Here is a 24,222-nt window from a genome sequence, read left to right on the forward strand (position 1 = left end):
ACCGTCTACTACAGTATCGCATAAGGGAGTGCATTGTAGTCTCCCTAAGGAATAGAGATGCGCGGTTGGCGGTTACAGCCACGGAATCCACGGATAAACCGTGGATTGGGCGGATGACGTGACGAAAAATTATTTTTTAATTAAATTCGGACGGGTGGCGGGCGGTTGAACCAATCAAATGAACCAATCAAATGAAAAATATATGCATGCATTAAGCGGATGGCGGGCGGGTGCGGTTTTGAAAATTGGTCAAAAACGTTGGTGCGGATGGATGGCGGACGGATGATGAGTTTTGTGATGCGGTTGCGGATGAAATAATAGCCCATCCGCGCATCTCTACTAAGGAAAAATTCCATTAATTCGTTGCAATATGAGAGGAAGGATTATCTAAACTCTTTAAATCATCTTAATCAACAACATGTCTGTTAGACTCTATACCGACTAAGCTACTGAAAGAGATGCTTCCAGAGGTCATAGATCCTGAAAACTTTTAAGTTGACTATTATTAAACCTCTTATAAAAAAACCACAACTTGTTCCTAGAGAACTAGTCAATTACAGGCCGATCTCAAATCTACCTTTTTGTCAAAAATACTAGAAAAGGCTGTATCCTCACAACCATGATCCTTTTTAGAAAGAAATGTTGTCTGTGAGTATTTCCAGTGTGGATTTAAAGTAAACCATATCAAAGTACTGAGACTGCTCTTAGAGTTAAAAATTTGCTCTTATCATCCGATTGTGGTTGAATCTGTCTATTAGTGTTACTCGATCTTAGTGCTGCATTTGACACTATAGACCACAACATTCTTCTGAATAAACTCGAAAACTACGTTGACATTAGTGGATTTGCACTAGCATGGTTGAAATCATACTTATCTGACCATTATCAGTTTGTAGCAGTAAATGAAGAGATATCATATCAATCACAAGTTAAGTATGGAGTACCACAAGGCTCAGTACTAGGACATTTTCTGTTCACATACAGTATGCTACCCTTGGGAGATATCATTAGGAAGCATGGGATTACACTTGTTGTTGTAGTGCAATGTGGGATTGAATAAGTGCACTCAATAAAGTACACTGTGGTTTCGGACACCACTACAAGTGGCGGTCCCCTCAAATAACGCCCTATTTGAAGGTATATGGGGTGATTTCTGATTCAACCATTGTATCTATCACCATCTCTTTCATCGTGCACTTTCTACAGCCACCAGACGCGTTACACAAATTATAACTGAATTGGTGAATACACAAACTCACAGGTGCGAAATTGCTTGAGACTGCCTGGATAAAGATGTCAATCGAACTCAAGCATTATACTATGGCATATATCCATCAGACCCGTCTGTTGGCTACGCCCCTGGATTTATCTAATTTAATTTGTTTGTAACTTTTCAGTCTTGGTGTTCCTTTGTTAAGATAAACATCCTTGGATTTGCCTGTTCTCTTGTGGCCCATGCCTGGATTTATTTGAAAAACTTGTTTGACTTGTTTATATTTATACTTTTTTTCCATTTAAAGATTTATTGGACATTGTTTCCTTTATCAAGTCTACTGTGGATCTGTATCCTCATCAGCCCCTGCATTGGATTATTGTACTTTCTGCCTGTGTTTATTCAAGAGGATTCTAAAGTCCTGCCTGCCTTCATTATTTTAATGTACTTCTAACCAAAATAACCTTTGAATGTAATGAACTCTGGATGAAAGAGACAAACATTTAACACAAGGCTGTTGTATGTTTATTGATGATCCATAAAATAAAACATTGTGAGCAACAAAAGTAACATATACAAGAAATAATCTCTTGTTGGACAATAACCTGCAAACTGCCATATAACCAGCAGTCGGAGCTATTCTCTTTAAAACGATCATGTTAATGGTCTAAAATCTTTAATGGCCTGAAACAAAACATTTTGTAAATGTTAAAACAGGACAATTTGTACAGACATTAAAAAAAATTGGTTACTTTGAGCACATAAACATCACCAGTCAACACATTTACACAGTATTACAAAATTCATAAACAAGAAAATTTACTCATGGTTATAATTTACAGTCATAAAGTGGGAGAATGTAAAAACATACACTTAAGGACTAGCAATAAAAAAAATAGTTAACACTTTATTTTATAGTGTCCTTGTTACAGTACATGTTACATGTAGTTACTATAGTAATTACAATAAATTGTGCATAACTACATGCAACTAACCCTAAACCAACCCCATTCCTAACTCTATACTAAGTACATGTAGCTAATTATTACTACTCGGTACTTAAATGCATAACTATACTACAACACGGACACCTTAAAATAAAGTGCAACCAAAAATAAATATGATAGATTCTATAAAAATATACACCTTACTTCTGCATTCTGACAGTTAAGATGTAGGGAATGCTAATGCAGGGATGCAGTGGTTTAGATCTCACTTTCGTATGTGTGCAAGTACACTTTTAGAGAGAGAATCTCCTCATAGGTCCTGCTGGTGCGACGATAAAAGTCTAGTCCTGTGAGTAACTCCACGTCCCGTAGGCGCGCTGTGTGTGTCTTCATTAGTTCCTCCACCCACTTTGAGTCGTCTTCTGAACTCTGGATGACAAAAAGTGTGTTTAATGCTGTTTTTGCCTCTGACTTCAATTATAGACTCCTTAGTTTTTAGTTGAAAATGGTGAGGGGCCATACATTTGCAGCGAACATATTCACACTGGAATTTTTAAAAGTATGATTTTGGCGCTCCTGTCCATGTAACTTGGCACAGGTAAGTTTGGTAAGTGATTGTATTAGCAGAAATTATTCTGACAGCGGAATAGTTGCATATTTACTATCTTACATAACAGTGAGACTGCCTGCTAAGCTTCCATTTAACAAAGTAAGTAATGTTACTGAGTAATGTTCTTGTCTGGTAATAAACAGCATGAGGAGAGGAGAGGAGAGGAGAGGAGAGGAGAGGAGAGGAGAGGAGAGGAGAGGAGAGGAGAGGAGAGGAGAGGAGAGGAGAGGAGAGGAGAGAACTTACATTACAGGTCTCATCATTATCTGATCGGTGTGGAAGAATGAAAGAGAATGCACTTAGAGGGCCAGCACAGGAGTCAGGAGTCTGTGTGTAATCCAGACAACTTGTAACAACAATGTAGTAATGAGTTGGGATTTGCACAGAACCACTGACATATCTGTAAACAAAGAAAGAGTTACATACTCAGACTGAAGGATTATATCAAATTAAATTATGTACATACAGTATTAGGGCTTGTAAAATGCTAGTTTTGTGTCAACAGTTGCATTATGAATCTGGTAATGGAGATATGCATACTTTTATTTGTCACCCCACATCATCTCAGATGCACAGACATTCTTTCCACTCACATACTGTCTGTCAACACAGTATTGCTTTTGCCAGAAAGAGCAAAAACCGCTGATGCTGCTGCTGCTGCTGCTGCATGTGGAGTCAATTACATAAGATAAACTCTGACCCACAGACCAGTCAACTACTGGTCATTTCTTTGGGATAACTAGTAAAATCATAACGTATGCATACAGTATGTCTACACACCCCTGTTTAAATAGCTGTATTTTTATGATGGAAAAAATGAAACAAAGATAAATCATATAAGAACTATATCTATTGCCTTGGAAATGTTTTTGTAGCCCTCACCTGAGCGATACCTTTCAACAATGAGATCCTACTGATGCTTCATAAGCTCTTTGTGGTACATGGCTCTTGTATTAGCATACAATTAAGATGTCAGAAAAATCTTTAGGTGAAGACAGGTGTGTACTGTTTCACATGAACTTAATGCTTAGCTAATTCAATTAGCTAATTTAGCTAAGAAACCAAACAGTCACAAACCCAATTATCACACTCATGCAGGTTATTTAATTTTTTATTTTTTCTCTGGAATGTATCGCTTTGGATTTCAGTGGCACTGCATAGGTTTTTACATCAAAGGTGCAAAAGTTCTGATATGATTTATCATCATTTAATTTTTTATATAACAAAAATCAGCTGTTTTAACAGGGTGTGTAGACTTTTTATATCCACTGTATGTGCACTTAAATTTGTCAGGGTTCTCATCTGTCTGTTCTGTCTGTCTTATCTTGGTTTAATGTTTCCTTGTTTGTTGTGCTTGGGCACAAGGCTCTGTCTCTGTTTGTGTTGGCCATGTGCTCCTCTCCTCCAGTCTCCATGTTTCCTGTTACCACGCCCCCTTGTTCAAGCCCTCTTTAAGTCATTGTTCTGAGTGTGCTCACCTGTTTCTCATGATCTCTGCTACTTATTTATTGTGTTCTCTCTCACTAATTTTGCCAGGTCGTTGTAATCGAGTGTGTTTTGCTACCTGTGTTACTTATTGCCTCATTTGCTTTCTTTCCCATTGTTTCAGTTGTGGATTTCGTTGTATGTTGTTCCTGTCTATGTTTCCTGTTGTGTGGGTCAAGTCAAAGTCAAGTCTGTTGGATTATGTTCACCTCCTTTCCTACCATCTCTTGTCCTGCCTGCTGTGTCTCAATAAACTGTTTAAAACTCATTCTGTGCTTGAGTCCTCTCTCACTGTTCCGTGGCAAAATTAATAAATGTACTGTATATGTGATAAGTATAAGACTGTGAAGACAACTTACTGTTTTATTGTCTCTGCTGAATCTCTAAGACCATTGTAGTCATAGTCGAAGATGGGCCCAACAACCACATTCACTCCATTTCTCTCACTAGCATAACGTTTCACAAGTGATTTCTGGAAATAACCCCACACACCTGAGAGAGAGAGAGAGAGAGAGAGAGAGAGAGAGAGAGAGAGAGAGAGAGAGAGAGAGAGAGAGAGAGAGAGAGAGAGAGAGAGAGAGAGAGAGAGAGAGAGAGAGAGAGAGAGAGAGAGAGAGAGAGAGAGAGAGAGAGAGAGAGAGAGAGAGAGAGAGAGAGAGAGAGAGAGAGAGATGAATTGTTAAAAGTTAGGATGAGAAATGCACCTTTAAAGGACAGAACAGAGATTAAACTTAAGCATAATGATTTTGAGTGAAAGATTTAATTGAATGCATATTTCAGAATTTCTTAGTACTGTGAATTCTAGAAGTTTGCTGGAAATCTGAAAAAGAGCACCATCAAAAAAGAATAAAATCTTACTTCTTGTACATGAGTACGATACAATACAATAGCCTACTATATGATAATACTTCAGTGTCGGACAAAGTATGACATTTTTCAGAATCTATGTTCAGAATGATTCAAACCATGACACAAATTTATACACTCAGTCCTCATGTTACACCTTACAGTCACATAATACATGGTGTCACAAGATGTAACCCTAAAAAGGACAGAATGATCAAGCATATCTGGTTTTCCTCATCATAGGAACAGCTTTACCCATTACAGTTTGGTACAGGCATTACCCTGCAGCAGATCTTTAGTTGTTTATAATCTTCATTTTTACAAGCTCTTCACAAGTTATCAGCTGGTAAAAATATCATCTTATGCATGCACATACAATGATTGGATCCTCCTTCATTGTATGTGCGGCAGAGGAGGAGGAACCCTTCAGCCCCGCACCCGCCATGGGCCCAGTGATGAAGCCCGTGCCCACCACGGAACTAGAGCCCAAGCCTGAGCCTGCCACGGACCCCACACTAGAGCCCACTCCAACAATGGAGCCAGAGCCAGCCACCCGATGTGGACCAAGACTGGATCTTACTGCCAGGTCAGCCTAAGAATCATCGCCTACTGCTCAGACCATTCCAGAGCCAGAAGCAGAGCTTCCAGGCTCATGACTTCACCTCGGACTGTCAGTCTGTTAGTTGGAAAATAATTGGAAAGGAGACCAGAGGCCGTTTTTATAGATAGAAGTCAATGGAGAAGAGGTTTCACTACACTCAATAAACTGCTTTTATGGGAAAATTTGCCCTTAAATATTTGTTTTGGATTTATCTATTTTAGAAATTACGACAAAAAAAATTTAATAAGAGAAATCATGGATAATTTTGCATCCATCAAGGCTGCAATGTGATTGGTTATCAAGGCACACGTGATACAAGTGGGCCATTACATTTTCTCCACTGGTAGAGCCACAGACCCTGGTATCTCCCAATCATAAGACCATTTCTGCCCCAGGTTTGGCCTGGATCATCAGCAAAACTCCACCCTAGCTCCTCCCTCAGTCAGCTCCACCGGGAGGGGGAGTTATGTCATGATTATGTTCCGTTTATGTTTTTTCCTGTTCCTTCACTCTATTTAGTTTTAGCTTCCTTGGTTTCTGATTATGTGCCCATTTGTTTCTATTGTTAACCATTATGTTATCCCATTTCTTGTCTAGTTCCCTTGTTTGTCATGTGTATTTAGTTTGCAGTCTGTTGGTTATTGTCATTGTTTTGAGACATTGTGTTCTATGATTAATATTACTCCTGCAATCACCTGGGTGTTCCTGGTTCAAATAGAAATAAAGTTTTTATTTTGGATGCTCCATTGTCTTTGAGCGATTACTACAACCACTCGTATGACAAATACATTAATTTATACCAACAAAACAATTTGAATGAGTTAAATACTTTAGAAATAGCTCTTTAAATTTAGTACAGAGTAGTAAGAGAGGATTTTTTAAAACATGTTTTGAAAAAAGACAGAACACATTCTGCTGTAAGCTATGGAATGGGTTGTGTCCCTCTGTGGGTGGCAGCTCAGTTAACTGCCTGAGCCTAGCACAGCTAATCTAAAGCAGACACACCATTCATCACTGCACTCTCCTTTCACCTCTGCTGCCAAACCCTCTAAATACACATTTACAGATTCCAGAGAGGCATATTACATGTGGGGAATTTGTTTGTAAACCTGAACTAGTATAAAGGAAATTTTATTTACATCTAAATGATGTTTTCTGTGAATATTTGAGTAAGCATTTTGTTTGGGTGTCTTTGTGGGGACTAATTTCCTTTGACGTGTGTGTACAGTTCCTTCTTCTGAAACAGAGGTGGCTCTTAGGTGGCTTGGTTTCAAAGTGCTACTACAGGCCACACACACATATGCTTCTAATTCACAGACAGATGTACAAATTAATTCACTCTCGCACACACACTTAATTTCATTTTCACCTTTTTTTGTAGGGTTTCCTGGGGGCCATAATGGTTAAGTAAAACTTGTGATTTCCTAAAAGATACAAACCATCCCAGCAAACCTAATAGCAAACATAAAATGAGGGTAATGTTTCTTTAGATTTGTGGCTCAATAATATTTGTAAACACTTTATCATAAACGATAAGACTAAAACATCTTGCTTTTTACATTCTTGTGATATGAAAAGTGCAGATGGGAGTAAAAATTCCTGTTTAAGTCTTGATGAAGTGGAACTAGCAACCGATCTTTTGTTCTGTATTGTGACATCCATCCGAGTGAAACAGATTATCGGAAAAGAAAAAATGTAGGACGGGGACTTGCTTCTATCTATCAGTTGTTGTTTATTAGATTTTGAGATTTGGGTGTGGCACTCAAAAAGGGAGGCAGATGAATGCAAGTTTGCAGGGGCAGGGTTTAAGCACACTAAAAGATGTTCAGATGAGGAGCTTGTTCGTTTAATCCCATCAATCATGTTACAAGGGTATATAAGCAGTAACTTAGCCTACCTCCCTCTGATGGTGTTTCTCAAGCATCCCTCCTCCTACCCTTCTCCATCTTTAGGCTTATTTTGTCACTTTAGGTATTTTTCAACAGATGTTGGGTAATCTGAGAGCTCAGTCTCAATTCAAGATCAAACCTTTAGATATAGACAGCACATCAAATATGTTTTCCTCCTTGCTCTTTAATTATATGATCAAGTGTAATTTTCCCCAGAAGGTCCAGTCATGACACTTTGATTAATTACAAGGTCAAAATGTAAAAAAGTAAAAGAAACATGCATGGATGAATTGTTCACAAAAGGCCTATAACATGCACTCACAAAAAAAGATTTTAAGACTTTAAATTATTGTGAAAAAAATGTGGTTATAATCTTTGGTGACTCAATGAGGAATCAATGCAAGCATTAAAGGAACACTTACGTTTGAATGCTGGATACATTGGTACAGTATTGGTAATGAGAACAGCATCATATCTCGGTTCCAGGGTGGAGGAAAGCTCTGTCAATTGTAAGATCATAATTTTTTTTTTTTTTACAGACATCGAATAATAAAGTCAAAATTCTTGCAGTTTTTAAACCAATTTTGTGTTCTAAAAACACTAAAACCTGTGTACTAAAAATATGCTCTGACCAAATTCTATCAATTGAGATATCAATTTTAATTGTATCCTTTGACACAGTTTTGGGTCCTATAAACTTGATTTTCAGGACATAAGCCCAATGCTGTACTAATTCTGTCTTGCTGGTTTCTGGAATTGGCTTATATTTAGTACATGACATTACTGAGGCTAGGGTGTACACTATAAAGAGAAGGAAGCCTCACGAGGTGGATAGAGGAAGCTGTAGGAGATCTGTTTGTCTGCGCGGTAGCTTGAGCAGGACTGACTGTAGGCTGGAAGAACTCTAATATCAGGCCGAACACAGTTACTCAGATCCTCAGTCAGAGGGGTGAAATCTACCTACAACACAAAAGCCACACATTCAAGTTCAGACTCTAATACAACAGTTTACCTATTTTATTTTTTGTGAATTGACAACAAACTAACATAATTTTGTAAATTGTACCTGCTTAGATACAGTATAAGATGTCCAGAGAGGCATAGACAAAGCTTCACTGTAGCCGCTAATGTATTCACTATGATGAAGGATGCAGTATTTGGTGCGGAACATGACCGCTGGACGACCATAAGGAAGATTCTTGTTGTCTAAAAATGAAAAATGAAAAACAAAATCAAAAGTAGGAGTAATCTCTTAATATGAAAAAAAAAAAAAAACAGAATAACAAAATAGTACTCCATCAATTAGTTAAAAGTCCACAAAACCAAACATTTTCAAAAAGCGATAATGTCTGTTCAGAAAACTTGGATCAAAGTGCTTGATTCATATGGATTACAATGTCTTTATGTACATTTTGAAGTTTGAAAGTATTGGTTGTATGGACTTTAAGTGGATGGGCAAAAATTATGTTAATTATTAAAAATGTATTTGTGTTCTTAAAATGAATAAATGTTTTTGGCTGAATAATCCCTTTAAGCCAGACAAGGGTTAGTTCACCCAAAAATAAAAACACTGTTATTTGCCAACATGTTATTGTCACGTGTATGTTCTGTTTTGGTTTAATTCTAGTTTCCTTTGTTCTCATTTTCCTGTCACTAGCAATTTCTGTGAAATTTCTGTGAATACATATGTGTCTCATTACAAATCTAGTGAAATGCTGTAATCATCTGCCCATAAAAATGTTGGAAATTATGCAAATGTGAAAATAAATCGTAACTGGTGCCCGTTGCGTTATATCTTCGGTTAATTATAAAACTGTGGGGGGACATAGTTAATGAATGGGAAACACTGTTCCATATGACTTACTTTCTTCTGTGGAACACAAAATGAAAATATTCTGCAAAATCATGATCTTTTCTACACAATTAAATTGATGGGGGCTCCAAAAAGGACCTTTAGCCATTGCATACTTGCAAGCAGGGCCTGAAGTTAACTTTTTTGACCACCAGCCACTGTGGCAGGTGGATTTAAAAATCCACCCGCCACAGTGACTTTTTACCAGCCAGTTTTTTTTTTTTTTTGGCCTCATAAAAGGTGAAAAAAAGAGGAATTGCACAAACATTTGTTCTTTAACTTGTAAGAATACACATTTAAGTGCTGTCAAGTTATTAACGAGATCCATACAAGCAGGGGCGATTCTAGGATTTTCATTTTAGGGGGGCTCAGCCCCCAATGAGGGTATGATTTAAAAAAAAAAAAAAAGTTAGTTTATGGTCTAATGCGCATTATTAACTAGTTTCATTCATTCATCCAGTAACATGCATATGGCAGGGTTTTATAATCACTGAGGTACCAAATGCGAGGTATTTAGGGGGGTTCGGGGGCATGCTCCCCCGAGAAAATTTTGATTTCTCTGATCTACATATGTGCATTTTAAGATGTTTTGAAGGCCAAAAAAATTGGATAACAACAGCTTTAAAACAATGTGCGGGCAGCTGTTTATTTTCCACACTTCATCAGCATCACACTCTTTGTCTCTTAGTTTTTATCTTGCTCTGTCTTTTCCCCTCCTAAAGCTGAGCTTTGACTGATATAGGCTTTTCATTTTTGTCTGTCAGTGAAGAAAGTAAACATAGGGTCAACTGATAGGTTGATTTATGAATCATTTTCTCAGACAAAGCTACCAGGAAAGCTAGGTAACTAAGTTTATTAAATTCATTCACAATATGTACACATTAATTATTGATCTAGGAGTAATACATGGCCGTAGACAGGGCTTTATAATCAAAGAGGTCATAAATTTGAGGTTGTTATGGGGTTAAACATTTTTATTTCTCTGATATGTGCATTTCAAGACGTTTGAAGGCCAAAAAAGGATAAGAAATAGATTTAAAACCTGCTCTCTCCTCATCTCCATCACTCTGTCTTTTTCTCTCAGTCTCCTGATCTTGCCCTGTCTCTTCCCCTCCTAAAGCTGAACTTTTTTAATTTACCGAAGGCTACAAATTGTATTATATTAATTCTCAACATGTACACATGCATTATTAATCTTGTGCCTATGAAAACGGCTTTGTTAATGTTCCTTGTCCCCTCACAATGACATAATTACACGTTATATAGGCCTATTTTCAGCTCAAAATGGCGAAATTAGACAAAAGTTTATTATTTTTCTAATTATTTTTGTCATTCGTTTAACATTTATGACCTAAAAAACTGTCAAATATAAAATGTTTAGTTTAGCTACTTACATCTTCTTAACTCGCACTTGACCGTAAACTGAAGCGTCAGTCGTGCTGCTAAAATTCCATGTAAAATTCGCGCACAGCAGCTTCTGTGAACATAAAGCCCGCCTACTTTGATTTGATTGGTCATCTCAAATATTCTGACATTGACGAGAAGTGAAAGACCAATGAGGCTCAGATGAACAAACAGTTTCTGACCTGCGCTCTGCTTGGCGCTGCTGCGGACTGAAGATGAAGAACATTATTTAACCTTGTCAAAGACAAAAAAATATATATATATTTTTAGAATAACAACATTTCTTACTCCAAGTTTTAGGGGTGCTGAGCTCCTTTTTAGGGGTGCTGAAGCACCCCTAAAAAGGGGCTAGCCTCGCCCATGCATACAAGTAATAATAACTCTTAGAATACAGATATAGACCTAAACAAATCACACGCGGCTGTGTTGATGGCTGGGCAGCTGTTAGTTACAGCGTTCAGGAACCGTTAAGTAGAACTAAATTAATATTGTTATTATTACTGGTAAAGTTACCGGGTAGGACATTTTTCTCACCAGTTCCCAACTCCCAACATCTGTGCAACTGTCATTGTACTGTAGCCTATGTCAGCGTTGCATTATCTCATCTCATCTCACCAACAGTTAAATACTTAACTCACACATTCAAACGTAGTCAGAGAAAAAGGCCTCATCTTTCTCTCCGATCACATACGTTCCGAAAAACGTCTCGGGTTATGACTATAACCGTTGTTCCCTGAGAAGGGAAGGAGACACTGCGTCGTTGAAAACGACTCTTTGGGGACGCTCCCTTAGCGTGCGCCTCTGAAGTATGAATGAAACTAATCCAATCCTGATTGGTGTTGCGTCACGACGTAACATGTGACGGCATAACCGGATGCATAAAAGTGACGCTGACACACACACACATTAGCCTCGCGATGAAGCAAGCCGCTCTCAGGCATTGGGGGGCGTGGCAGGACGACGCAGTGTCTCGTTCCCTTCTCAGGGAACAAGGGTTATAGTCATAACCCGAGACGTTCCCTTTCGAGGGAACTCGCACTGCGTCGTTGAAAACGACTCTTTGGGGAACGAATGCCCACTAGGCCACGCACCGAGAAAAGGCCTGCCCTAGAGTGAAACTGAACTCAGGCACCCATCTAGGACAAGAGCACATGTGCGCCAGGCGTACTAGGGAGGTGCAGACTATAAAACCTGATAAAAGTGTGTGGGGTAGCCCAACCGGCTTGCCTCACAGATCTCCTGGAGGGGCACTCCCAAGAGGAGGGCTCTAGAGGACACCATGCCTCTAGTAGAATGAGCCCTTACGGCCAAAGGTGAAGGCAAATTGCGCACCTTGTAGGCCTACTTATGGTTTGTTTAGCCGGGAGCCCCTCATTAGGTGACCCGAAACACACTACAGTAAGTCCGACCTCCTCCAAGAAGAGGACCTCTCAAGGTAATACTCGGAACTCTGACTGGCAGAGCAAGGAACCTCTTCTCTTCTGCCGACACATGTGGTGGAGGATGAAATGCTTGCAGGACCATGGACCTAGCCATGTTAAATTGCACTTAAGGCACATAGCTGGGTCTCGGATGCAGGATGGCCCTAACTCCGCCGGGGCAAACCCCAAGCAAGCTGGCGTTAATGCCAGGGCTTGGAGGTCTCCCAGTCTCTTTATAAGAAGTAGCTAAGAGAAAGGCTATCTAGAACGTGAGGTCCTAGGCAAAGCCGACTGAAGGGATTCGAAGGGAGCCAGGGATAACCCTTCGAGAACCACCGCCAGGTACCAGGAAGGAACCCTGGACCTGACTGTCAGTCTCATCCTCTATGTACCAAGGAGAAATAGTATGACCAGATGGTGCCTCCCCAAAGGCCCAATATTCAGTGGTGCATGGAACGCCGCAATGGCATCCATGTGCACCATCCATGTGGACGGGGAGAGATTCGCAGAGAACGATCTTGAAGAAAATCCAGAACTGAAGCCACTGGGCAGTTAACTGGGCCTAACTCATGTTCTCTATACCAAGTGGAAGAACATTCCACTTAAGGCCATATAATCTCCTAGTAGACGGAACCCCAGAGATAAGTATGGTTCCGTGCACCCCAAATGATAGAACAGCATTTAGGTACTGAGCCCCCTCAGAGGCCAGACCCACAATTTCCACAGCTCTGGGCGAGGATGGAATATAGTACCCTCCGCCTGAGATAACAGATCCTTCCTCAGAGGAATCTGCCATGGCGGAGCTATCAGGAGTGAAATTAAATCCGAAAACCATACTCGGGCCGGCCAAAACGGGGCTACCAGAAGAAGACTGATGCCCTCCTGACGGACCCTCTCCAGGACTCCCGGGAGCAAAGCGATCGGGGGAAAAGCGTACAGGCGAAGCCTCGGCCAGGCCTGTACCATGGCATCCAACCCCAACGGGGCTGGATGAGTGAGGGAGAACCAAAATGGACAGTGGGACGTCCCTTGAGACGCAACAGATCCACTTCCATTGGTCCAAACCTCTGCCATATCAGCTCCACCACCTCTGGATGGAGTCTCTATTCCCCGGGCCTCAGCCCCTGCCTTGACAGGATGTCTGCTCCCTGATTCTGAACCCCCGGGACATATATTGCTCTTATAGATAATATTTTCCCTTAGGACCATAAAATAATCTGATGCGCCAATCTGGATAGAGGGCGCGATCTGAGTCCCCCTTGTCGGTTCAGATACGCTACCACTGATGTATTGTCCGAACGTATCAAGACGTGGTAACCTTTGATGTCTGGGAGGAAACTCCTCAGAGCCCTGAACACAGCCAACATTTCTAGGCAATTTATATGCCAAGAATGATGAAGGTCCTGCCACAGACCCCTGGCAAAGCGCCGATAACCGCGCCCCAGCCAGTGAGGGAAGCGTCTGTTGAAATGGTTTTCTGGCGACATGACGCCCCTAATACTGGCCCTTGGGACAAGAACCAAGATTTCTTCCATATTAATAAGGAACGAAGGCATCTGCGCGTAACCTTTATTATACGGAACGGATTCCCCTTGGGGGAAAAACCCCTTGGCTTTGAGCCACCACTGAAGGGGCCTCATGTGAAGAAGGCCCAAAGGAATTATGTTGGATGCCGCTGCCATGAGGCCCAGCAGTCTTTGAAATTGCTTTACAGTGATGGCCTGGCCTAGCTTTATCCCTGACACCATGGTCAGGATGGATTTCAATACGTGCGGGAGACATACGTGCCTGCATCGTAACCGAATTCCATACTATGCCCAGAGAAGTAGTTTTCTGAGCTGGTTCTAACACACTTTTCCTAGTGTTGAGTCTCAACCCCAATTTCTGAATGTGGCCAAGAACGACATCTCGATGCCGAATTGCCATTTCTCGAGACTGGGCCAATATGAGCCAGTCATCGATATAATTCAGAATACGGATGCCCTGAAGCCTCAGTGGAGCCAGAGCTGCATTCATACACTTAGTGAACGTGTGGGGAGAGAGTGCTAGGCCGCACGGAAGAACCCGATATTGGTACGCTTCGCCCCCGAAAGCGAACCTCAGGAACCTCCTGTGACATGGAAGGATGGAGACATGAAAATAGGCGTCTTTTAGATCTATCGTGACAAACCAATCCTCGGATCTGATTTGATTCACGATGATGGGAACAGTGAGCATCTTGAACCTGAATCTCCTCAGAGAACGATTCAACGGTCTCAAATCTAAAATCGGCCTCAGCCCGCCATCCTCCTTTGGAACTATAAAGTACCGGCTGTAAAACCCGGACTCTTTCTCTGGTAGGGGAACAATTTATATGGCCCCTTTGACCAGTAGAGTTCTGCCATCTTCGTCTCGTTTTCGATACCCTGAAGCGGAGGACCGGCAGGGAAAAATCTTAAACGATTTTCGACGTTCGCTGCTCATCATTTTAATTCTTCAGAATTAAATGCAGCCAAAAACACTCGATAAGTGAAACACGGTCTGGATGGTAGGTTGAATTAAAATATCTAACTTCTTAAAATCAGATAATATATAAATATATAATATATCATTTCAATTCCATCATATTAATTCATAGAATTGAATGCAGCCATAATCACCAGACAATACTGTTTTAATATTTATTTATACGGTCTCGTAATCTACACGCTGCCTCGGCAAACGCGAGATTCGAGCCGTTACAATATATTTGGCTTTCATCCCTCGAGAAGAAAGTCATCAGGTGCGAGGTTGAAACATCCGACAGCGCACGGATTGCACGCGCGCCGATATATTTCTCAATGAACACTGCCAGCACCCTCAGGAGCTGATTGTGAATGCCTCGCACCCAAACAGTATTATTTCACAGATCGCGTGTCCCTTTTATTGCAGACTCGTAATCTAAGCGCTGCCTCGACAAACGCGAGATTCGAGTCATTCACAATATATTTGGCTTTCATCTCTTCGAAAAGAAAGTCAACGGGCGCGAGGCTGAAACACCCGAAACGCACGGCTGTGTGCGTCGAGATATTTCTTAAAAACCACAGCCAGCACCCTCAGGAGCTGACAGTGCATGCCTCGCACCCACACAGAATCTTTATTGCAGAGTAGCCGTCATCTACGCGCTGCCTCGACAAACGCGAGATCCGAGCTATAGATTCTGTATTGCAATGTAGTGGGACAACTTTTTACTTTTTATTTTTAACAACACCGACGAGTGTGACTCATGTTCCTCGTTCCCGATGCTGAGCACATCCACTTCCTCAGAAGCAGATAGCTCGAGCATCGGGCACTCGTCACGGGCAGAAGAAGCCACATCGCGGGCTTCTGCGTCGTGAGCGAGCGTTATAGAATCTGCGGATGATGAACATGAAAGTGCCTCGGCAGTCTCGTTCTCATCCGCGAGATCCTTCTGCGATCCCCACGATCCAAGCCACCGCGCCGCCTCAACGGACGCGGGACCCGAACCGCGGGGATCGCGAGCCAAGTGGGAGCGCAGCACTCTATAGTACTTTCACAGTGTTCACAGGCAGCCCCCTCGAGAACTGCCTGTGCGTGCTGCGCTCCTAACAGTGTACACACAACTGATGCGTGTCTCCACCCGTGAGAAATATAGGGCAGGGGTGCACACACTTAGTGTATCTTTCACTCGCCATAATATAGAGGATTTCACTGACAAACAACATCAAATAAGACAGACAGTTTGACAGAGAGCGCTTGCTGAAGAGCGAAAGCTAATGTGTGTGTGTGTCAGCGTCACTTTTATGCATCCGGTTATGCCGTCACATGTTACGTCGTGACGCAACACCAATCAGGATTGGATTAGTTTCATTCATACCTCAGAGGCGCACGCTAAGGGAGCGTCCCCAAAGAGTCGTTTCAACGACGCAGTGTGAGTTCCCTCGAAAGGGCAACTGCGCTGCTTTCACAGATGCTTTCTTTACTCCAGTAATGTGCCGCCACATTTTTAGCTAAAATCCAACGAAATGGCTGACTTCGTTTAAATGTCAAAGAACAACAGTAAAAAAAAAAAAAAAAAAAAAAAAAAAAAAAAAAAAAAAAAACACCTTCGCAAAGACCCGTCCCCTTTAGTTTCTGTTGCTATGTCCGACAAGCTACACCGCGCTCACGCCAAACCATGATCTCACGCAATGAAAAACACATCGCGCAGCAGAGACACTGACAACACGCTGACAGACAAGACAGTCCAGGTTACTTTTGATTTTAAACAAAGTCTCAACGTTAAAATTTGGTCATTTTTAAAGAAATTTAGACAATACCGTTTTGTGGCTCTGTAATGTGTCTTGACAGATCGCTGTGGTGCCTCAGTTAAAGCTGCTCGTGAACCGATCATCTCTTCCTTCTAGTTAATTTATAGCAGGGACGTCACTAGGATTGGAAGACAGGGGGGGCTTAGCCCCCAGGGTATTTGTAACTTGTGTTTATAGAAAATCTTACAGTGAATTTGAGTAAAAAACAACTATGTATATGTTTAGCTGTATTTGTCTCTTCAACCCCGTTACCATCTTCAACCCTGTTACCCTAGTCTCAACCCAGTCACACCGTCACACTACCTAACCCTAATTTAATGTTTGTTGAACTTAGTCAGAAATGTTCAGAGCAATCATAAGAATACTGATTTTAGTTCAAATTCTGAAGTTAAGCCATATCTTTGATCAAAAATGATAGGGTTGCTGTCACAAAAAGTGCCAATTTCAGGCTTTAGTATAGCATAAGTGTAAATTATGGTGCATGGTACAATTTCTGGTAAGCTACGCATTTTTATTATTTCAATTCAATTCAATTATTGTAATTTGATTTAATATTGACTCATTTGGATAAATATTAGGTACTCAAGATAGGTGTTAATTTTTCTCAAGAAAAAAATAACTCACCTAATGCTGTAAACATAGAGAGCCCTATCAGCTGGTAGTATTTAAGGTTAAAAATAACTCAAATTAAATAATAACAACAACTTTATTTGATGATATAAGTAAAAAATATAATAAATATGTAATACAGAACACATATTTAGCAAAATACTCTCTATAGCCCTTTTTTTCTTGCCAACTACATGCTATAGCCTATATTATGTTCATTAAATGCCTTTCCTGAGGTAAATGTGACATAATTGTTCTCCAGCTATGTTATTGACCTCTTCACGCTGATAAAAAAAACACTGATCGATATTATGTATGAGGAATATACATTTCGGTAAGTTGTAGTCTACTACTGTATCTTTCAACAGTGTTCGTGTTTTTTACTATTAGCGAGTAGAGATGATCGGTTCACGTGCGCTAGGGATCTGTCGCGTCACATCTACAAGCGCCAAAACGGTATTTATTGTTTGAATTTTGTAATAAAATTGACAGAATATGAGAGTTGAGATTCTTTTATATCATAAAGTAACCTGCTCTGTCTAAGTCTGTTGGTCTCCATCACTCCGTGTCCTCTTTGCTTCTCGATTTTTCTGTGCGTGAGTAAATGTATGTGTGGCGTGAGAGCGTGTGAAAAGTGTCAATTGCCCAGTAGCAGCACGACTCTTTGTACTGTCCAACTTCCGACTTTTCGGCTATTTTTTTTGTAGATGGATATATATCAATTGTTGCGCCTAAATATGAATGAGGATACGGTTATTGATAAATCGAATTGTTATTGTTGTTCTTATTATCATTTAGGGGGGCTTAGGAACATTTTGGGGTAGCTTCAGCCCCCCTAAAATAGGCCTAACGACGTCCCTGATTTATAGCATCAAATAAACATGAATGAACATAAGAAGGAATGTAGTTTTAACTGCGGAAAGATGTCAGTAGGCTCAAGCCGCTCGATTTCAGCGTCTCGATTTCCGCCAAAGCCCATTCATTTCCTATGGAACTACGTCAGGCAGCAAAAACGCCCCAGCAAAGCATGATGGGTCGCGTCGCGTCGATTTGGTCAACAGCGGCGCTGCAAAAAAGTATCTCGGTGGATACTTTATACAAATGAGAGCGTCAAAACGCGGGGCAGCAGCCAATGGAAACTCGGCGGTGAGAATTTTTGTATGGGCGTTGCTATGGTTTCATATTCCCCAAGCAGCGAAAACGTCACAGGCGTCGCGTCGGAACAAAAATTGATCGGACGCTGGTGGACAAGCGGCTTCAGTACTCTCCGTTTTTTCAAGTTCAAATCCTCCAACGTTGAACTCTCCTGACTGCTTTGTCGGACAAAAAAAAATTCCGCGGATTATGATTGGCCAGATCGCCTGTCAATCAAACTCCCCGCGAAGGGTCGATTCTCATTGGCTGCCTGCCAATGTGGCAGGTAGATTGACAGTGTTACCTGCCAATTGCAGAATTCACCCGCATTTGGCGTGTGGTCGGGTGTTAATTTCAGGCCCTGCTTGCAAGTCATTTTGAATAAAAGTCTGTTAAATGCATGACATGTAATTATCATTGAATAATGATAATGATAATGATAGCACAGAAGTCATATCAACTACCTGATACATCATGTTTTTTTAAACCTGTGGTCAATATGTGGTGACATTTTATGAAACAGATTAAGTGTGAAAGAGTGTGTACTACAATTTTTTTCCTTCAGTGTTTTTTGGAAACAGCATGCAAAGTAAATGAGAATGACTAAATACTGACAGAGTTGTATAATTGGGTCAGCTATTCCCTTTCAATAGGCAAATAATATTAAGATAACACTCAAAATGAACCATAGCAGCTAACTGTTATAGTCTAGATGGAAATAGGGGTCCACGCGCACCCCCCGGCTTTTTTTATGCCACCTGATTTTTTTAAATCTTTAAAGTGTCTATTTTCAGAATCTGCCAGGTACCAAGCTGAAATAATGTCCCAAAGGCTTCATTTTTAACCCTTTGCGGAACCCGACCGGAACCCGAAAAATAAAAAAAATTATATAGAAAGTGGCTTAACATTTGAAGTAAACGACATACAGAGACAAATGAACACATTTTCCCATACAATTCTGACCCCAGGAATTTAATGGAATGGTTATTTTTAACATTTGATAACATATTGACCCTATTTCTGGACAAAAATAGCAAAAAATGGCCAAAAATGTGTAGAGGATCAACTATATTTTCATTTTCTGAAGCGCATAGGGTGATTTCTTTTTCACAAACTGTTATTTCTTTATCATTCAAGTGTCTATTTTAAAATTAAATTGGGTACCAAGCTGAAATAATGTCCAAAATGCTTTATTTTTAACCCTTTGCACCAAACCCGAAAAATCAATTGTGATTTAAAGTGCCATAACTTTTGATGTAAACAACTCACAGAGACAAATGGACACATTTTTCCATACAATTCTGACCCAGGGAAATTGTTATTTGTTATATTTTACAACATCTTGACCATCTATGGTCAAAAACAGCAAAAAAAGCTAATTTGACACCATTTTTATTATACTAATAGGCTGAAATGGGGTTTATTTTAACCTTTTACTGCACCTATCCTGAACCTGAAGAAATTGAAAATAGCTTTACTTTTGAAGTAAACAAAACAAAACAAAGCAAATTAACTTAAAAAAAAAATCCAAAAAGGTCCAAAAAGTTGACTAACTGCCAGTTTGGGAATGTTGGGGCTTTGCAGTTGGCAGTTGTGGTACCTACAGATCGCCATCTCACACTGCTCTCTCTTTTGGAACAATTTCAGTACGTATTTGAAACTATAATTAAGATATACCTTTGTAGTCATAACTAAGTCATAAGTCATTTTTCAACAGTTTTTACTATAATCACAGGCTTTCGGAAAGCGAGAAGCTATCATATCTGCACAGTATCCGAGATATGAGACTCTGTTAAGCAGCCAGTTCACCATACCGCAAGATGGATATTTGTGAACAGATTCCATTTACATTAGAGGACTTGCCTTTGGATACAATTGGCTATCACCAATACTGCTATAAAAGCTTTACAGGGAAAATAGATTGTTTACAAGTGTCAAAGGCTTCTACATCTGGTGAATCATCATCATTGAAAAAGGACTCTCTGCGCCATGTCAAATCTCTGTCAATTCAATCTGAAGGAGCTCCAAGAAGGTGTTCCTTCTTGTTTCCCAATCAGTGACAAAGCAAAATCCAAGTTCAAGGGCAAGACTGAAGAACTTACAAAGTTTCAGAGTTGGAAACACAAGGAACTAGCCTGGAAAGTTATTGAACCTAGGGCACAGGAATTAAAGAAAGAGGCTCTTTATTGCAAGTTGTAGGACAAGGACCTTTTTGCAATGGAAGCTAAGTATCATCTATCATGCAGAAACAACTTCAACACAGAGTTCCAAACCCATGAGCGTGGAAGGGAGAGAGCAGAAAAGGCAGCAGACATCATTGACAGCCTGCAGGCCCAGAAGATAGCAGCACATAAGTCGTATTGTGTGGTAAAGGATTACATTCTTAGGAATGTGATTGAATGCAAATAGGTTGTCCAGCTAAGAACCATGTACAGCTTGTACATGAAGACATTGGAAAATAACGGTCATTGGAATCGAGAACGGTCACTTCATATTGCATTTACATTTACATTTAGTCATTTAGCAGACGCTTTTATCCAAAGCGACTTACAAATTAGGACTAGATTAAGCGAGTCATCATGAAGAGCCAAAAACGAAAACAACGCAAGAAGTGCTCAAGATACGAAGTTCAGGCATTATTCAGAGTAGCATAAGCCCGATAAGTGAGGTTTTAGAGGGAAAGGGGAGTTTTTTTTAATTTTTTTATATCTATGCGGTTAAGTGCTCACGGAAGAGATGGGTTTTCAGCTGTCTTTTGAAGGTTGTCAGGGATTCTGCATTCCGGATGAGGGTGGGGAGAGCGTTCCACCAGCATGGAACTGTGAATGAGAATGTTCTGGAAAGTGATTTTGTGGCTCTCTGTGATGGAACCACGAGACGTCGCTCGTTGGCCGATCGTAGGCTTCTGGTAGGGATGTAGGCTCGTAGTAGTGAGTGAAAGTAGGAGGGAGCTGAGCCTGTGATAGATCTGTAAGCAAGTGTCAATGCCTTGAACTTGATGCGAGCAGTGAGAGGTAGCCAGTGCAGAGAGATGAACACAGGAGAGACGTGGGCCCTCTTGGGCTCGTTGAAGACAAGACGAGCTGCAGCGTTCTGGATTATCTGTAGAGGTTTGGTTGCACATGATGGAAGTCCAGCCAGAAGAGCATTGCAGTAGTCAAGAAATGACCAGGGCCTGGACGAGAAGTTGTGTTGCATGCTCAGTTAGGAAAGGCCTGATCTTCCTGATGTTGTGCAGTGCAAAGCTGTCTTTGAAATGTGATCTGTGAAGGTCAGCTGGTCATCAAACATATATTGCAGCCTGTATTGCAAATATTGCATAGCTAATACGCAGTGGGAAACTCCTTTCCTTGAGAATATTGAAGCTAATAATTTAAAACGCAGTGCAGCTGCACAGCGAACACAGCAGAGCGTCTAGCTCGCCCATTGGCTGTGCTGCGGCAACTGCACAACCTATGGCCAAGCGCCTCTGATGTGCGACCCAATCAGATGACTTGGCGCCCAACATGTCAGAGTGCACCTAAATGGGCGTGGCCTTAGTCTATAAAGGAAGCCCATTCTGGCCAAATAGCAGATTTTATCTCTTTCAGCGACTCTTCGCATCTCTGACCTCCTCTGAAGCTTTCGCTGTCGAAACAAGCAATAACAGCTAGAGCAAGCCTTGCATACAGTAGACAGCGACTTCAACTCACCTCATAGCCGCTTCTCTTCTGTCGCTGCTCTCCTGAGGCCATCCAGCGAGAAAAACGCTATATCCTTTTACTGCTACTGTTGTGTTCGCCGCTGCGACACTCAGTTCTAAAAGAGTCAAATTTAGCGAATGTTGTTTCAAATGCCTCGCCCCTCGTGCATCTCGTGCGGAGCACGCATACACAAGGAAGATGGGCACTCAGAGTACGCCACGTGCCTGGGACCCACCCACACTCTCACTGTGAGAGCCTGCCCATCTCAACACTGCGGACGCGCCTTCTCATAGTCTGGTGCTAGCGCTGCTGCTACCGGAACTAATTCGGTTGCTGAGATGCTGAGTATCCTCACTGCGGCCGTTTGCGGCCGGCTGGATGGATGGTTTCTGCCTGGGCACCAGCAGGCCCCTGTCACAAGCCAGCGCCTTTTTTCACCTCACAAAATCATGATGTGCACCGTACTCAGCACGCACGAGTGCTTTTACTTCCGCCATGTTCTCATCTGTTGACGGCGCAGCAGAAAAAGGTTATGAGAAGCTGCCTCCGCTCGAAGAAGCAGTTGCCGCCCATCTATGCCCGCCCACTTCTGTTGGCTGGAGATCCAGAGCGGTTCACAACCCATCCCTGGAGTGTCGAAATGGGTTTTGTACAGTACATTATAAAGCGAGGTTACTCGCTCCAATTCCCTCGCAGACCCTCACGGTTTCAGGTGGTCATCGAGACCTCGGTGAGAAGCGGTGTGGCTCACGTGCTATACAATCTGCTATAAAAGGGGGCGATAGAATTAGAGGGACCATGTGAAACCCGAGGGAGGGGTTCTAGCAGACCAATCACAGCGCTTGCGTCCGCATAGAATTGACAAGTGTTACATTTTTGGAGAGGTGCTCGTCAGGGTATGCCGAAGGGTAAGCGCTAAACACAGCCTACGATGTAGCTACGGCGTAAGTTTGACACAGAAGTATAAATTGGGCTTAACTTTCACATTCAGATAACGCCCCATCACAGGCCATTCTTGAGATTCGCCTTCGAGGGGGAGGCTTATCAATACACGGTCATACCGTTCGGTCTGTCTCTAGCAGCCCGTACTTTCACAAAGTGCATGGACGCAGCACTTTCTCCCCTGAGGCAACGGAGTGCGCGTGCTGAACTATCTCGACAATTGGCTCATTATGTGTAAGTCGAAGACCAAATTATTGACACACAGATCTATGCTCCTCATCTATTAGAATGCTTGGGGCTCAGGGTAAATTTTTCCAAGAGCAAACTGTTACCCAGCCAGAACATAATCTTTCTGGGCACAGTTATCGACTCTACAATGATGAGAGCGTGGCTCACACCAGAGTGGGCTCTCTCTATAAGGGGTCCTTCAGGGTAGGTGCGTGCATGCCCCTCAGGAAGTTTCAGAGGCTTCTCGGTCTCATGGCCGCTGCATCATCAGTACTCCAGCTAGGGTACGATCTTATCAGTCTACCTATTACTGTCCATTAGCACAATTGTCCTGGGATTTATGTTCGGAGCGAGCCCGGCTCTTATACTCCAGCCCCTTATTCATGAAACCCGACTCATGTCTGGTTACTGTCACTATGTTGGGGTTTGTTATGGCTTGTTTCTGTGAGCCTCGGGGTGCTTCCCTAGGATCCAGTTGTATGCAGCCACTTGCTAATAGTGCAGCATTTTACATTGCGTTACAATACGAAGTGACCGATCTCGAAAGGGAACGTACTCGGTTACTAATGTAACCTCGGTTCCCTGAGAGTAAGGGAATGAGTATTGCGTAGCCTGCCGCACTATTACAATCTGTTGGGATTTGTCACTTAAGTCGATTTAAACCTGCTATTTGGCCAGAATGGGCTTCCTTTATAGACTAAGGCCAAGCCCATTTAGGCGCGCTCTGACGTGCGACCCAATCAGATGACTTGGCGCCAAACACGTCAGAGCGCGCCAAAGGTTGTGCAGTTGCCGCAGCACAGCCAATGGGCGAGCTAGACGCTCTGCTGTGTTCGCTGTGCAGCTGCACTGTGTTTTAAATTATTAACTCGAGGAAAGGAGTTTCCCACTGCGTATTAGCTATGCAATATGAAGTGACCGTTCTCGATTCCAATGACCGTTATTTTCCAATGTCTTCATGTACAAGTTGTACATGGGTCTTAGCTGGACAACCTCTTTGCATTCAATCACATTCCTAAGAATGTAAATCCTTTACCACACAATACGACTTGTTATGTGCTGCTATCTT

At 41.6% G+C, this 24,222-nt stretch overlaps 1 protein-coding gene across 4 annotated transcripts in view; it reads right to left on the reverse strand.

Moving 5' to 3' along the window:
• Nucleotides 1-1,718: 1,718 nt before the first annotated feature.
• Nucleotides 1,719-24,222, reverse strand: part of enpp2 (ectonucleotide pyrophosphatase/phosphodiesterase 2) — a 48,054-nt gene continuing 25,550 nt past the window's right edge. For 2 of the 4 annotated variants that reach the window (XM_079895306.1, XM_079895305.1), the window contains exons 20-25: nucleotides 8,658-8,797; nucleotides 8,416-8,551; nucleotides 8,014-8,091; nucleotides 4,615-4,747; nucleotides 3,017-3,170; nucleotides 1,719-2,589 (exon numbers count right to left, since the gene is read on the reverse strand). In XM_079895306.1, the coding sequence (XP_079751432.1) occupies nucleotides 2,419-2,589; nucleotides 3,017-3,170; nucleotides 4,615-4,747; nucleotides 8,014-8,091; nucleotides 8,416-8,551; nucleotides 8,658-8,797 (812 nt within the window). In that variant the 3' untranslated portion in view covers nucleotides 1,719-2,418. The remainder of the gene's footprint in view (nucleotides 2,590-3,016; nucleotides 3,171-4,614; nucleotides 4,748-8,013; nucleotides 8,092-8,415; nucleotides 8,552-8,657; nucleotides 8,798-24,222) is intronic. The other 2 variants (XM_079895307.1, XR_013823752.1) reach the window with 2 other exon arrangements.

The sequence above is a fragment of the Squalius cephalus genome (genome assembly GCF_949319135.1).
Source record: "Squalius cephalus genome assembly, chromosome: 15".
NCBI lineage: Eukaryota > Metazoa > Chordata > Actinopteri > Cypriniformes > Leuciscidae > Squalius > Squalius cephalus.